Here is a 17,113-nt window from a genome sequence, read left to right on the forward strand (position 1 = left end):
AGTTAGCTAATGTACAATTTATGCTTGAAATCTTAATTTTCTATTATTTCTTCTTCAAAATCTATATTTATTTGGGAATCCAAAATATGTTTTCGTTAATTTTCCGAAAAAAGCTTATTTTATAAATGGCTATTTATTACGATGGAGAATAAAAACAAAGAGCTTTATGAATACGATATAGAAGTAGTGAATTAAGACTATAATAAGGATAGTGCATAAGAAGCGTATAACGGTAATAAAAAAATTATTGATAATGACGAAGATGAATATTATCGTGATCAAGAAATATACATAAGTCGACGATGAAACATGTATAAACATATGTATATATATAAAGAATTTTTTGGATAAAAACTATATTTTGCAACAAATTTTTTAAGCACCATTGAAAAGAGCGCCCTTAAAGATAAGGGAATAATAGTTTCTGAATAACAATAATTATAATAAAAAATAATGTTTTCTGTTCAAATTCATTAAGTGGTAATAATGCGAACTCTGCTCTTGAAAAACCGTCCTGTGAGCGGTAATGGATTAATAACGCACATCGCCTTCTTAAAAGAACTAGTGTCGATAGACTCGGCTCTTCGAAAAGTTGCCCTAAATTTTGGTGGTGTTATGTCATACGCGTGACTTCCAAGAGTTTCACTGCTTAATCATGTGTTTCATCGTTAACTTTTATTTCTTGATCACGATAATATTCATCTTCTTAATTATTAAAATTATTTATCATCGTTATACTTTTCTTATGCACTATTATTATTATCTTCTTTATTCAGCACTTCTATATCGTATTCATAAAGCTTTCGTTTCGGATGCACGACCTAATATTTGCAAGCATATGAATAAATGTACCTATACGTTTCAAGGCAATATACATAATTCGCTCGTATGGTAGTTAGATCGTCTGTTTTGGAAAGCAAAATATCAAGATATACATTACAAGATACAGATTACAAAGTTTGAATAAACTTTGGAGAAATGTGCCTTAGATTTGTTGAAATAACAGCTAGAAAAGTAAGCAATGGTGTCACGTAAGTACACATAGTGAAACTATTTATAGAACAACTGCACGTAGAACTCAAGTTAGAGATCAGCAAAACGAAGTGAACAAGATGTCTTGATGGAAACTGCTATGCCAACTCTTTTAATGCATAATAATTCTGACAGAAAGTCATTGATATTAACAAGAATTTTCATAGTTAACGGTATACAAGTGTAAGGTTAATTACTACTATATATTACTTGAAACAAAACAAATTTCGGATATATAACTTCTTTATTTAACAATCGCAGATAAGTTTTTCTAACAAGTCATAGAAAAGTTGGTAAAAAGTTTAAGGCACTCTCTGTGTAGGATGTAGTCATAGTTTAGGATACAAATGTAATAATTAAACGACTCGCTTTATAATTACATCATAGTACCGTAAGGGAATGCCATATATACAATGATAATTTTCTTATAATTTTATATTATCAAAAAATATATATAACAGACTGAAGTAAATTTTTTGGTATGGCTAAATCTAATCAAGCAGACTTTCTCTTTTTATCTTTAGCGTAGGTATAGCAAAAAATGGTTGATTATAATTTCAGAGGACAATCGACAATGTTGAGCATTCTACGCTGTATTGAGTACAGTTACAAGTTGTAGCTGTCACAATCGAATCAAGCAATTTGAGCGGTCGTCGTAGAAAAAAGCAAAACTACAAATAAGTTTACATTTTTGCAAGCATGTTTTTTCAGTTGAAACTTGTGAGGAAAAGTAAAACAAAACGAAAATTGGTTTTATTGTTCGATATTTGACTAGGTCATACACATCTGATCCGTCGATTAAGTTTCTAGGACATTTTAATTTTAAATATCAAAAATAACATCATCTTGATCTTGCGGGTAATCTTTACATTGTCCCGCTATGCTTCCTATCGTATGTTTTCTTTGTCAGTTCGATGGTGTGCATGTGTGTATATAATGTTCAATCGAGCACAAAATAACGTCAACAATTTTTTTCCGTATGTACACTGCATTCGTTGAATTTCGACGTAAGCCGACGCCTAAAGTCAAAGTCAAATTTTACGATTTGGGCATCGAAAGATCGCAAGATGAGTTTGACTAGCACATACACTCTATCGCCTACAAGAGCGATCCCATAAAAAAAAATAAAAGAAAAGAAACGAGATTATAAATGAAAAGAAAAGAAATACAGAGCAACCTAAAATTTATTGCAGTTGTTTTTCTCACGGAAAATTTGCATTCCGCGTTTATGACGAGCGTGCAAGTGGTGAAAACTCACAAACTAGAATTATATTCGCATTGTATTTATACATCTCAAGCTGCCATAACGTGGGCAATAAAAAAAAAAGAAAAGAACAGAAAAGTAAGAAACGTAAGCTCGTACCGCTATATATATATTCAATCTTCTACTCGCTACTTAGATATGGCACTGCGAAGAAAAATGAGCACCTTTGGCAAAGTACAATTAAAATTAACCATACACTTAGATTAAAAAAGAAAACGAGAGAAAAGAAGATAAAGGCTTGCTCTTAAAATTTATATTTACAGAATGCAAGATTTGACTCGACGACGCTTCAAACAAACATCACTTGATTTTCATTCATTTTTTCGCGCGAAACAGTTTCATTGTCTGTTTGTTGGCGGAAAGTCACTTTTACATCGTTAAAACACAACAAATTGTGTCGTCTAAGTGGTCCCTATTAGGATACGAAAGCTGGAATATGACTCGTCGCGAAAACGCAAGCAATCAATCGCAAGTTTCAAGCGCAATTCTGGCGGCGCACTCGAGAAAGCGAGAGGATCCTCAAGCGATAGCCAAATTGAAAGTGATCGATTGCGGCCTCGAGAAGGCCGAAACTCGACTGGGATCATTGAGATCCAAAAGGTTCTGCTGGCTAGCTTTCTTCTCGGCGAACCTCGCCAAATGTTCCGGATTCGGCGAGATGACCGAGGTTCTGATAACCATCCGCGACAGTAGGTCTTTGCCGGGCAGGTGAGCGGTCGCCTCGGGACCGGTGTGCTTGACGACCGTGGCGAAAGCCGAGCTTCTGGGCGGCACGATGACGGAGGTGGGCGTGGACGACGGGCTCTTGGAGGCCTCCCTCGCGGTCGCGCTCGACGACCTCTGCTGCAAGTGGTGCGCTCGCATGCACGACGACTCCTCGTGCTTGTACAGGTAGGACTTGAGCGCGAAAGCCTTGCCGCAGCGCTGGCACACGTGCGGCTTGGTGTTCGAGTGCGTCTGGATGTGCGCCCGCAGGTTGGACTTGTCGGCGAAGGCCTTGTTGCAGATCGTGCACTTGAATGGCTTCTCGCCTGCGAAACAAAAGCACGGGGCTCAGTCGGGCGGCCGGCGACGCGCGGACAGCGTCAGCGCCGAGCGCACTCACCGGTGTGCGTGCGAATGTGCCCTTGGAGCAGCCACGGCCTGGAGAAGCACTTGCCGCAGTAGTGGCACTTGCAGCCCTGGTTGTGGGTGCGCACGTGCATGCTGAAGGCCGGTATGCTGACGTAGACCTTGTCGCAGTGGGGGCACCGCCGGGCCTTCTTGTCGCCCAGCGAGCGGTGCGTCTGGCGGTGGCGCGCGAGGTTCGACGAGGTCGAGTACTTCTTGCCGCAGTCCGGGCACTCGTGCTCCTCGTCGCCCTGCTGGGCGGCCGCCGGGCTGGCGCAGCGCGCGTCGCCGGCCGGCGCGGCCGAGCGCTCGCGCCGCTGCTCCTCGGCCTGCGCAAGCGTGGGCCGTCAGTCCCGGGGTCGCGAGCGCGCTCGCGCGTCGACACTCACCTTGAACTCGGCCGGGCACGCGCCGCCCTCCGCCGGCCCGTCCGCGCGCTCGCCCGGGCCGCGCGACTTGAGCTCGACCAGGCTCTCGCGCTCGGCCTCGATCCTCTCGAAGAAGGCCCGCGTCCTCTCGGCCTCCGAGTCGCAGCGCTGCGCCGGGTGGACGAGCGTGCCCGCCGCCGCGGCCAGGCTCACCTCCGCGAGCTTCGTCAGGTTGTACAGCTCGTCGGGGCACTCGCTCGAGCTGTCGCTGCCCACGCTGCAGTCGCTCGCGCCGTCCGACGTCGGCTGCTGGCCGCCGCCGTAGTCCGCGAGGCGCACCCCGCGCTCGGGACTGTACTCTGCAAGTGGGAGGCGCGCGCTCAGCTCTGCTCCTGCGGGGCCGCCCGCTCGGCGCCAGGTGGTCGCGAGTGGTGGGCCTGCCGTTTCTTTCTCCCGTCGTCGCTTGGTCGCGCGGCTGCGTCGCCGACGGTCTAAACTCGGACGCTCGGCTGGCAGTGCTCCAGCGATTTGGAAGAGGCCGCGAGTCGCGCCTGCGTCAAAGTCGTCGCCTGTTGCTCGCTCGCGCGACTCCGCGCGTCGACGACGTCGGCTCGCCGCGAAAGAGCGTCCCCGGCGGCCGACGAGGCGTCGATATCGACTGGCGAGCGGCGGAGCGCGGCCCGGCTGTTCCTTATTCGGCGAGAACGGAAATAGAACTTTAAGGAGGCGCGCGCCCGAGCGAGGGGTTGACTGGCACCGAGCGCCAACGCGACGGTGCTCTGGCACGCTCGTCGCGCGTTCGCTTTATTTATCGTCGATATCGTTTGTCCGACCGCGACGAGCGGTGCGACGCTCGTTCGAGCCGTATCCACTGGGAGTGCGCGTGGCTTTCGCTCCTCGACGACGACGCGCCTCCTCGCGCGGCCGCGATTTGGTCGCAAAGAGCCACGTTGCGCAAAAAAAGACCTTCGCGTTACCTCCGCGCTCCCGAAAAGACGGCGGCCGGTCACGACCAAAAAAATTTATCGCTCAGGCACGCACTTTACTCTTCCGATTTCCTTGCCTCGTACTATATCGTGTTTTCTTTCTTCTGTCCTCTATCTCTTGTTCTCTTCGCACGCATATATATATATATATATTGAGATGCACTTTTCGAAATGGAGGTCGACGACCCTTGTAATACCGATGGAAAAGTCGAAAGCGTGTAAATTTAGATGGGATGTATATATACGTGCGAGTTTCATCAGCGCGAAAATTGGTTTGAGCGCGCGATGCCCGCGTCGATCGTCGATTCCTGATAGCGATTTATATTTTCGTCATTACGTAAGACACTCGGTAGGCGTAATCCGGCGGTTCGACGCACGTTATTTACCCAGCGAATCGCGCGATTTGTCGAAATTAGCTGCGCGGCTTGATCGACCGAGAGTCGGCCGGGTCGCGCTGGCGACACGTCCCACGGGCAAGAAGGGAAGATCCGCGCGAAGGCGGTCAGCACTTACCCCTGGCAACGTCCTCGAGCTCCTCGGCGGCAGCGTCGGCGCCGTATCGCCTCCTGGCGATGAGAAAAGCCCTGGGCATGCTTGCGCGCGCTGCGGTGAAGTCCGCCCTCACCACGCGCTCCTCATAGCCCGCACCAGAAATCAACTGACTCGACACTTGACCGCGCGCGCGCGCACGTGAACGGGCGCGCCGATGCTCGCGTGTGCGCGGTCGCAGGCGCAATGTGCCGTCGGCGCCCGAGCCCTCGGGCTACATATAGCTCGCTCTCCCTCTCTTTCATCGCGAGGCTGCACACGCGGAGAGATTTTTCAGTAGCCGCGCAGCTGCGCCACCGCCGCCACCACCGGCGGCAGTGCCAGCGGCAGCGACACCACCACCACCACCGCCACCACCACCCCGCTACGACTACGGCCCCCCGTGTGCTGCTCCTCTCTTATTCTCTGGCTTATTGATTTTCGAGGCCCCGCGCCGATCGACCTCGGGCCTCGCCGAATTGGCGACGCGCGGTCGAGCGCACGTGCGCGCCTTGTTTATCCAGCGAAATAAACACGAGCCCGCTGACTGCCGCCGACGCGCCGACGCGCCGACGTGCCGATCGGCCCGATGCCGTCGCGAGCTGCGCAGCGTCCGATCGCGCGCGCAATCCAACTGGATTCGCGGAGAATCCGTCGTCCAGCCTCGCAGCGCGCTATTTTCGGCGAAGACCCGGTCCCGGTCGCGCGCGCGCCCGCGCAGCGCAACAGGTAGCCGAGGATCGCCCGCTCGCCTGGTCGAGTCGCGGGCGCACGCTCACCTCGGCCAAAATTAACGATCGGCGCCGCGCGCGATTCGCGTGGGCGTGGACCCCTTCGCTCGGATACGCGCGCCGATCTATTTTCGGCGCGGGTAATGCGCTCCTTCGCGCGCTGCCGGTGCGCAGGATACTCGGATTTTCATTGAAGCCGCGCGTCTGCGTCTTTATTTTCGGGGCTCGCTTTCGCGACGCGCCGAAAATAACGGAGGTGGCGCGAAAAAAAACAAGAGCAACGCAAATGAAAAACATGAATCATCCGTTTCGCGGACGTGCGCGCGTGGCTCTCGACGCGACGCGAGACACAAGATCGGGAGGACGTGGGGCCGTGCGGGGGAGCTCGGGCGAAGCGCATCGGGTGTCGTCGCCGCTGGCGCTCCGCGGCGACGAGCTCGCGAGCCGACTTCCGCGAAAGCCGAAGATCGCTCCGCGAAAGATCGAGCGCTGAATGAATGCCTCGAGGGCTTAGTCAGCGCCGAAGCCGCGCGCCGCGCTCTAAATCGGTGACTTGTCCGCTGGCGTCCGGCCAGCGCCAGCGAAAGCACCAGACGCCCGGCGTGCAACCTGCTTTGCTCGAGATATACCGCGCGCCGCGCCGGTGTCTGCGCGCTACCGGAGTCCTCCCCGAGGATGCCGGGCTTCCAAAGCTCGCGAGTGAGGGACGGCTTATTTCGCCGATCGCGGGCGCGAGCTGTCGAAAATGCACGCCCAAGCCAATAAGCCGAAGATCGATCGACGGCGGCTATAATTAATTAGTCGGTCAGTCGAATAGCTCGGCTATAAATTCACCCTTTTACTCGTAGCTGTATCGTCTGATTGGCAGCGATGGTGAAATTTCGATTCGCCGTCAACATTTTCAAGCTCACGGAGAGATACTCCCAATGAGAAATGCTATTCGAGGCGCACCGGCAAAAGTATTTGCTAACTGTCGTCAGGCGTCGAGGCGATTGAGTAACGTTCGCCATCGACGAAAGCTCATCGGGAAACAGGTGTCCCGAAAGCTTTCCACTCGACGAAGTATAAGCGCGTGTGCCAACGCCGACGCCTTTCTTCTTCTTCGCTTGCCGAAAATAAAGCGCTGCTCTCACTCGAGAGAGTTGCTGACGCAAGTGCCCGCCGTGTGGCCACCTTTTGCTTTGGCCACCCGGCGCAACGTTTTCAAGATTCACGTGCTTGGCTACTATGCCAAACATCTCAGTGCGGCTATTTATCCTGCGCCACGATCAATTTTTAATCACCGAAAAAAAGAAAGAATCATAATTACTTTTGACGAGTTGTTTTTGTGGGCGATTGTCGAATTTCATTTTTGGAACCTCACCACTGGGACTGGTTTTCTTCGTGGATCCCACGCTATCAGCATCCCTCCACGTGGGAGGGTGAGTTTTTTCATTTCTTTTGAGAGGAGCTACTAAATAACTCGATGCGTAAATAGCTTTGTAGATAAAAAAAACATGTTTTTTTCATTAATGAAACCTGTATAGAAATAATTCGATCTTATATTAGTTCATTTAATTTGCATGCGATTTCGGAGTAATCTTTCAATCGGCATCCGACAACTATTGCGAATGAATTTAATTTAAATCGTCGACTATTCGTTAAAAATTAATATCTTTATCTGGCTATTTCGACAAAAAAGCAGTGTATCAAAGATGAACTTTAGGGGCATTTACAATCTACAGCAGCATCAGCAGCTGAGCAAAACGCGAAGAGATGCATTTTAAAATAGCCATGAAAAAAAGCATGCAGCTTCTTCGTCTACTCCCTCGTTCGGATGAGTGTTTATCGCGTGGCTTGGTCACGTGCCGGAGAGCGTATAGATCGGAAGGAAACATCGACAAAAAGAGTGAGAGAGAAGTGGAAAAAAGGTTTACGGAAGATGTTTCAGCGTAGAATTGTGTGTTGGACAAAAAATACCACAAACTTTCATTTACTGTGGTTGTAGAAGAGAAAAAAATTTCCGTTTTTTTTCCGTTGGAAGTTTTAATAGAGTGAAAGATTTCAAAGGCGTATAATGGAAAAATGTAAAGTGACACTTGCCGTTTAGTTCAGTATAAGTGATTCTCGCATTATTTCAAAGTATTCATAGTTGCTATTCAAGTCATGCATGTTATTATTTGCTATAATGTCACTTTAATAAAAGCCGCTGTACCTGTGAAAAAGAAAAAAGAAAAACACCCTCTTCTCTATTTCCCAATTTGAAATTCATGGCGCAACGTAGGCACGTATAGTTTACAAATGTCACATAATTAACGAGCAATAAAACGTTTATACAACTTCTCTTCAAATTTAGCAGTTTACGACATATTCCCCAGCCGAACATAAATCCTGATTTAACAGCAGCATACCGCACTTCGGTGAGGCTATGGGCATTTGAAAATCACAAAAACGCACAAAAGACGATACGCGCGTGTGCGCATTATAGGGTTTAACAAGTCAAGCACATACGTGTGTCGCCGGCTGAAAGGGAAAACGCACACCTTGAGTGTGTGTGGGGGGATGTAGAAAGGTGAAGCCACGCGTAGAGTTGAAAAGTAGCCGGAAACGCCTAGTTCCATCCTCCCTTTAACTTATTATCCGACTGCCGCCACCCTGGAAAATCAGACAAGGGTAGGGCTTTCTACCGACACTGTTTACGGTGGATATGTACATTGTATAGGAGGGACGGATTCCGATGATGGAAAGAGTTCTTTCTCGCTTGGGTTTGGTCTGGGCCGAGCGGAAAAAAAGAGTTTTGAGAGCTGTGAAAACATAGAACTGGCTGACTTTATTGAGATGATTCAAAAGTACTTGTGTTTTGGCGATCGACATATGTGTGGGGATGTTCACGACAATGACAATTTTACTTTCAGTGACTCCTTGTTTAATGAAAACACTGACTGATCGACACGCGTGACATCGTGAAATTAATTCTTCATGCGCGACGTTTAATACTTTCCTGCAAATAATGCAATGCTGCTTGTTTTTTGATCCTAAGACTATTTTCAAAATTGCTTATCTGAAGAAGAAATCGTATTAAAACAAAATTGTTTTTAAAAAGTTTTTTATTCGGTTATTCATGACTGTCTATTCCACATCCGAAGCATCCCCTGACGTTAAAATGGGAAAACGTTTCGTAAACGCGACCGTGGCACGTCACATTGTCGTTCAGCACCGTTAGCACTGCAAAGGTTCGACGACAGATGACGCCTGCAAAAGTGCGAAACGGATGCCGTCGGACGAGGAAGAGCCAGTCGCGGAGGGGAGCGACGGCAGAGAGCTGCCGCGCGAGGGAAAGCTTGCCGTCGCAGACGCAGAACGAGAGCCGAGGAGCGAGATAACGAGATAGACTCGCGGCGCGGCGCGACGATGCAGCGCGCGGTAAAAATAGCAGGGGCGCAGCCAGAAAGAATAAAAACACAGGCGGCCGCGAGAGCGTTTAACGAGGTGGACCTAGAATAGAAGAGCCGCTGTCTCTCTCTCTCTCTCTCTCTCGCTGCCGTGTAGCGTGCCCGCGGCGAGGATGTGTTTTTTTCGAAAATAGAAGCCGCGCCGCCCGAGTGTATTTCGGATGCAGTTTTCCGAGGCCTTTATTATTAGCCGCGGCCGAGAAGTTGGTGCGCTCGATATCGGCCGGCGAGTCGCGTGCTCCCCGAGGGCTTTTCGGCCAACAGGTTGCCAAACCAGCCCCGCGCGGATTTTCGCTAATTATACGCTTGTTTATATCGAACGACGACGAGCAACGACGCGGGACGCGGCCCGAGCACTTGTTGCGCGCCAGCTTGCCGGCGACGATGCGCTCCCGCGGGAGCGCGGATCGTTGCCCCGCGAACCCGGATTGCCGCCGAGCTATTGCCGAGAACACACACACACACACCTGCCGAGCTCGGCCGGCGAGGGCGCGCCGCGATAATGTATGAATGACGAAAACGTGCGTGCCCCCTCCCCCCTCGAGCGCGTGGCAAAACCCCGGTAATTAAGCCAGCAACACGGCGCTAAAAACGGATCCGTTCGGCGTCGCTTAACGGCGATTACAAGAGTGTCAGCCCTTCTTTCCATACGAAAACGAAAGTTGGTCGTCATTACTAAATATGAGGGAGAGTCACCTCCTCGACGAAAAAGGAGAAGGCGCGCGCGTGCACACCTACCGTACACGGGGGGGGGGGGGAGGGGGCAGAGGACAAGAGAAAAAGGAAAGAGTCGTGTTTGAGCTCGCTCGCGCGCGGTATGGGGTTTAGCTATTTTGGACCGCGCGCGCAGCTGCCGTCGCTGTGCCTTGCGCTCGCTCTCTCGGGTAAACCACCTCCCGGATTCGCGGTCAGCCCGTGCGACGACCTCGCCTACTGCCGCTCGTTTCAGAATGCCGCTCGTTTGCCCAGGCAGCTCAACTTTTCTCTTCGAGTCACTTTGCTCTTTGTCGGTCATTTCGACGAATAAATTTACGGCAATGGAGGTTGACTCCCCCCTCCAAGAACCTTGAGACACGCTTCACAACATCTACATTCGACTATTTCGATTCGATCGCTCTACTTTGCTCGCTCTCTTTGTACACCGATCCGAGCCAATCTCGTCTAAGCATGCTTTTTATCGGACGTCGTGCGACCAGCCAACGCACCAAAAATAATGCGATATCACGTAGAAAGTCCTGCCGCAGTTATCCGAGAAAGCTCAGCTGGGCGTTAACTATCACCGTTAGACGAGCAGCCCAGATGAAATACAAAAGCCCATTCCTTGACTAAAATAACCCGACGTCGCGCACATAATGCCCTCATTGACGAAAAGCCCGCGTGCAACGTACAAAGACTCGCGCTATCGCACTAGAGCGGGTCTGCGGATCTATTCAGTGCCGCGTGGTTGGTCTTCTCGAGACACTTGCAAGCGAGAATCAAAATACTGGCGAGGAGCCAAGACAAAAAAAAAATGAGCGAGATCCGCAGCATCCGGCGCGCGCGATCTCGTCGTCGTCGTACTCCAAAGATATTTATAATTAATTACTCGTTGGGATGGAATTTTACTGCATTTTCATTTGTTATTCGGCGCGGGCTTAACGTTCGACACTCGTACGGAGGGATAAGCTAATAGCAGTGGACTGCAGTAACGTGCGAATTCATTGCGGCGTGTCGACAAATCATATCGAAGGAAGCGATTGAATATTCCGCGCTGCTCTATTGTTCGTTTAAGCCGCGTGAGAATGAACTTTAGCGAAACCTCAACGAACAACTCTCATAAGTAAGTTCGTCCTGTCGATTTCCAAGCGATAACAAATGAAACATTGAAAGACACGTTGGCGAGCCCCGGAGAGAGAGAGAGAGAGAGAGTCGGTAATACTATGACAAAGCGACACATTTCTCATTCCCCCATTACAACTTCTCTTCTGATTAAAAGCCCTCGCGAGAAGCGTACAGTCGTCGCCGTCGACAGAAAAAAAGGGGGAGTAGCTCCTTCCGGAGCAGCCGGTTTCTTACCCTCCTCCTCCTCCTCCTTCCGAAAGAGCTTTTCTTAGACGCTGCCACTTGCGAGACGCATAAACCACTCGGCGCTTTTTCAATCGAGAGACCCACCACTGCCGTACTCGTCTTATCGATGCTCCTAAGTGTGCGTCATTTGTTACTGTTGTCTAAGAGTTGTCAAAGCCGCTATTTCTTGATGTGAAAAATTTAGCTTCTACAACGACAGAGGGACGCATTGGGGGGATAGCGCAAGACTGAAAATCCATTCCGAGGCATCGATAATTATGCACTCTCCGCGCTGATCCGAACGAGTGATGACGATCAATCCACCGAGCATTTCATTTGGAGATTATCGACTACGAGTGGCGCGAGCGAGCGCCCGTTAATTCATTAGCCACAACTTATTGCAAAAGCAGAAAAAGCTGTCTGGCGAAAAGCAAAAGGAATTAAAGAAAAAGAAACGCAGCCTCGTTACAAAACCGCAGACGAAATTAAGAGCGACACGAAACCACTTACTGTCACGCTCGCTTTTTCTCGTCGTCTTCTTATATTCGTCGCGCATATAAAGGAATTCACAGGTGGCGGAATTCGGCGTGTCGGCGAGACACACAGAGAGCGAGACTCACACGCGAGCTCATGCGAGGCATTGTCTCGATCAGCTGGCCGCCGCCGCCACGTATATACACGCCGCTTGCACTCGCGCTCTCACCCCCTATCGAGCACAGCTGGTCTTTCTTGTCGCTGCTGCCGCCGCATGCATCGCCCGATTGTTCCAAACCACCACCCTTTTTTTTTTCTTCTTCTTCGCCCTTGCACGATGGAATGCAGATTTCTGCTAGATTTCTTTCCCTTCGACGAACGCACGATGTCGATGAACTTTTTGCACTGTTCAAGCTCGCCTGATCGTTGCCATTTCGCATGGTTTTCCGTATGTCCTTACTCTCGATATCTTTCCAAATTCCAATTTCCTAGCAAGTCACGATGAAGCGCGTCGTCGAGTTCGTCAACACAGCGGTGATTCTATTTTTTTTTCGGCGTGTACCGTCTCAATTCACCTTTGAAGAGGAAAGAAGGAGACTGACGAGCCATGAAGAAATGCAATTGTAGATTTCAGTTTTCACTCAAATTGACTCTTTGCCGTTAATTGAGCGGATAATTACTCGGATATCGCGTGCGATTTGAACCATCGATTTGTCGAGACGAGCCCGTTCACCTTTCATCGGCGATTTCTTTTTAAAAATCCTTTGTGCATCCAACGCATATTTGTTTTTTTTTTTGTACTTGACAGATGATTGTTATAGTTCCTGAATTGAGGGAGAAATGCACAGAGTCGATGGTGATATTTGATGGTCAACGATGATCACAGAACTAGCTCACAGGGCAAATAAAAAGTATTTAATTTTTGAGGCTTCCATCCCAAAAATACTATGGGGTATCTAGCGTCGCGTACAAGCGTACAACATCGCGCTTCTCTCTTCACTTCCCTTTAGCAATGAACCCTCGTCGATACTTTGACACTTATCATCTTTCGTAATCTAACTTCTTCACTCCGCAATAGCGTCACCCAATACTCTCTCTTTCACTTATATAACCTACCCCGAAATCAGCGAATCGAAGAGCAGCAGCATACACAATCAAAGAATGAGCGAGACATCAAATTACCATTTGAATCTAAATAAAGACGGCGCGCAAGGGGGAGAGAACCTCGGAAATTCAATAATCGCGGAGCAAATCCCACTTTCGCTCTCTCTCTCTCTCTCTCCCCCTCTCTCCTCCCTCAACATCCGAGAGCGGCACAAGGTGCAGCGCGTATTGCAAGAGGAAGTGGATCCGTCAAAGGGCGAAGCGCGCGCAATGAGGAAGGAAAAGAAAAAAAAAAAAAAAAAAAAAAGAAAAAGAAAAAGAAGAAAAGAGGAGTCATGAGCGGCACGCGACCGACACGCGTCCCCTTCTCTTTCATCTCGCACTCTCGCTTTTTTCTCTCTCCGCGGGCTGAAGCTGCGTGTGGACCAATACAGCTGTCGCGCGCGCACGGCTTTCGGTTAGCTTACGCCAGTCGATGTGAATTATACTGCTGCCGGTTCGTTTGTTTTTTCTTTTTTTGCGAGGTTACGTGGATATTTTTTTTTTTATTTCTTTTTGGTCAGGAATTCAGATTAAAAGAGTTGGTTATTAGACGGGTGTTTGAATTGGTCGTAGCCAATTGATTGCTTCGTCATATATTGCTTTGTAATTGATTCGACAGAGGGCTGGTGGTATCAACTTTCGCACAGTCACAAATTACTTGTACAGTTATCAAACGAGAGCAATTATCGTTGTTATTTCGCATTGCTGAAACTCTATTCTGTAACCGATATTATAATAACTGACTATATATATGTCAATGGCATTGAGAAGACTTTCGCTTATAATGTTTTTTCTATCGAAAACGTCATTTCAAGAAACTGCTATCATCGCGTCAATACAACCTACGAAACGGACTTTATCTTGTCAACTTTAGTACGCATTTGCACACTGAATTGAGCATGTACAATGCTACACGTAACGAAAACGCGATGGATAAATCAAAAGTTGACGCACGCCTATACTGCGACGATTACGTCACGATAGAAAAAAAGTCGCGCTTAAGTAGTTTCCGCGCCAGCGAACTTATTATCTATATAATCTCTCACGTTTTCACTGAGATTTGTGTTCAGGTGAAAACTGACATTTATTGGACGAATCGTTGTTTAATAGCTTTGCTTTCCACTTGTTCGTCAATTTCTCCAGTACAAAGTTCTCAAATTGTTCGCTGTAATCATTAAGATTTACTATATAAAATTTATATAAATTAAATTTTATTGGATAGCAACGAACGTAAAACCGCAAATTGAACACCATCGACTGACTCTTATACAAAACACTAAAACCTTAACAACAATCAACAATACAAAATAATGAATTGGCGTTGGATAACAAATCACCGATCGATCGATCTACGCACTCATCGTAGATGGTTAAGTAATCGCGTATCTGTAAGCGCCAAGTCGCTTGTATATCGTTGTTCGAAACGCCAAAGACACTTGGCATGAACAGTCACAGGTGGGATTCGTTTTTTCGGGGCCAGTAGCGTGACGATCTCGAAATCGAATCGAGAATTATCTCTCCTGTAGGTTGCTGCATCGAATTTGGCGTGTCGATCATCTAACCCTTTGAGCTGATCCACTTCTTTCGATTCTCGTTAGCGGTCCACGCCAAGCCAACTTTTCACGATTGAAATATATACGCGAGCGCGTTGAGGTTCGTTGATTCATTAACGTAATTGATCGGCTACGAAGTAGATTATTATAAGTAAGACGCGAGAGCCGAATTTCGCATTCGACTTGCAAATGTCGATTCTCGAAAATTAGGCGAAGTAGCGCCTCGATGCGCTTTATAAACGTTTCGTCAAAGAGAAACAAGGTTATTAACATGAGAAACTTCAATGGGCTAATTAAGAAGTAGAGCTCGCGGAGATTTCCGGGATGGAAGCAGAAAAAAAGGAGAAGTCGAAGTAGAAAAAAAGAACGAAGTGAAGTTATACGCGTTATGGAAGAGAGAAGGAAGTGCAGTGTATGCGTGCGAAGTGGGGGAGGAGTAGAGAAACGTACAGAGGAAGAGAAACGAAAAAGAAGTATTCCGGAGGAAGGAAATCTAATTATAGAAGTTCCTGCCTGTTCCTTTTAATTCCTCTAGCTGCCTCCAGCTGTTTGTTTTCAGTAGCTTTGGACTTTAATTATGCAATTTGTTGATAGGCTCAGCGCGACATCTCGAAAAGCTTTCGCCTTTCAAAAATTATAAACTCGGAGTTAAAGATGCCTTTGGTTAGATAATTCGTAACATCGCGATGACGAGATTCACACGAAACTCTCAATATTTCGTTTGTCTTCAAATCCACGGAAAAATCCATCACCGAGAGTCAGAGTTGTTCGTTTCACTCGAACATTTCGGAATTGCTGCTAGCCATTTAAAAATCAATTTGCAGACTTGTGTTTCTAACAAAACTTATCTCCCGCAAACATCAGTAGCCATACCGACAAATCATCCATCAAACGTTCTCTCCCCCCAACGAAGATTTCCGAAATCAATCGAGCGTAGCATCTCTCCCACATAGAAAAAGAAAGCAGTTGTTACTCCCTCATCATCTCGCTCGAGTCAAGCGCACGCACGCTCGCGTATCTCATGTAAATACATCAGGAACGAGAGATGAGAGAGGGGGAGGAGAAAAGGTGTGCAGGCTGCATCCGCCGCAGATGTGAGAAAAAGGGATGTCGAACTGTGACTGTGCCACCCTATTTCTCCTACTACGAAAAGCTCCGAAGAAGGGGGCGATGAACCTGCCTAGTCTTTTATTTTTTCATTCTTTTTTTATTTTGTTCCTTTTCTTTTTGCAAGCGGAAGTTTCCGCGACGAAAGAAGAAAAAAGGGCGAGTCTTTTTTTTCTCTCTCTCTTTTTCGCGCACACGCAGACGTCCGCCCGTATCGACGGATTGATTGGCAGTTTAGTTTTGGCGCTCACCGGTGTCGTGCCTTTAATGCATTTTTTTGGAATGCATCGTTGAAAACGGAGTCGCAGAACGGCGGAATTTACTATCACGCTAAATAGCATGCATCTCGATAAAAATCTAAAGAATTAACGGATTATCGATGGGTGGTTAGATTCCATGGATATAATAGCTATTGAAAATTTACATTGGCGATTAATTTCCACACCGTATTCGTTTTATAATGGACGTGCAACGAAACAAATAGAAGAAGCACGAAATCTGTTTGAAATAATAAGAATCCTATTTGAGAAATATCTTTATTAGGATTACGATAAAATTTATGGAAATGCTGTATTATTATTATTATTATTATTGTTGTTGTTGTTGTTGTTGTTATTACCCATTTTAACTATCTTCAACATTTTAACAAAGTTTCATGTTACGAATGGAAAGTATTTTATGATTGATACGACTGCATTACGACTGGTTTGAGTCAGTATATATCGGGAAATTCGCCCATTCTTTTTACGCGTCTAGCACACCGGGTCATCTCGTCGAAAGCCCCGTGCTTTCGTGGGCCGCGCGCGATCATCGCCAAAAGCAGCATCGGCGTTGCTGCGGGGACAGTGGACGCGAATTTCCATAAAGTGGAAGCCATCGTCGGCGCGCCAGAAGCCAGCACGAGCCGTACAGAAGGGCTCGCGTTCGTTGCCGGGCGAGCGAAACGCGGCGGCGGCGGCGACGGCTGCGGGGGTGCGCTAATTTTAGAAGTGCGTCCGGCGAATCGGCAGCTGCGCCGGAGAAGAAAGGATCCAGGCGAACGAGCGACCGCGCGCGCGGCACCGAGTTTAATGGATTTTTGATGGATCGAATCCAGAGAGAGAGAGAGAGAGAGAGAGAGAGAGAGAGAGAGAGAGAGAGAGAGGGATGAAAGAGCGAGTAGCCGCGCTCGCTGTACATCTTTGCGGATGATGACGACGCCGTTTTAGCCGCGTGAACAATCGGGTGCGCGCGAGCGTTATCGGCCACGGCGGATCAATTGGAGAAACTGACCAACAATCATTCGATTGTTTGCTGACCTACTCTGATGCACTCCGGTGAAAAAAAAGCGTAAACAT

General features: G+C 48.0%; 1 protein-coding gene across 1 annotated transcript; it reads right to left on the reverse strand.

Annotated features, from left to right (window-relative positions):
- Nucleotides 1–1,257: 1,257 nt before the first annotated feature.
- LOC131665319 (transcriptional repressor scratch 1-like) lies at nt 1,258–5,482 on the reverse strand. Its single transcript, XM_058937143.1, has 4 exons — nt 5,274–5,482; nt 3,796–4,133; nt 3,402–3,735; nt 1,258–3,327 (listed from the first exon to the last, which is right to left on the reverse strand). Exons 1-4 carry the CDS (start codon nt 5,350–5,352, stop codon nt 2,816–2,818), a joined length of 1,263 nt encoding a protein of 420 aa, XP_058793126.1. The 5' UTR covers nt 5,353–5,482; the 3' UTR covers nt 1,258–2,815.
- Nucleotides 5,483–17,113: the final 11,631 nt, after the last annotated feature.

The sequence above is a fragment of the Phymastichus coffea genome, unplaced genomic scaffold (assembly GCF_024137745.1).
Source record: "Phymastichus coffea isolate CEN01 unplaced genomic scaffold, Cenicafe_Pcof_1.1 PCOF00050, whole genome shotgun sequence".
Taxonomy (NCBI): Eukaryota; Metazoa; Arthropoda; class Insecta; order Hymenoptera; family Eulophidae; genus Phymastichus; species Phymastichus coffea.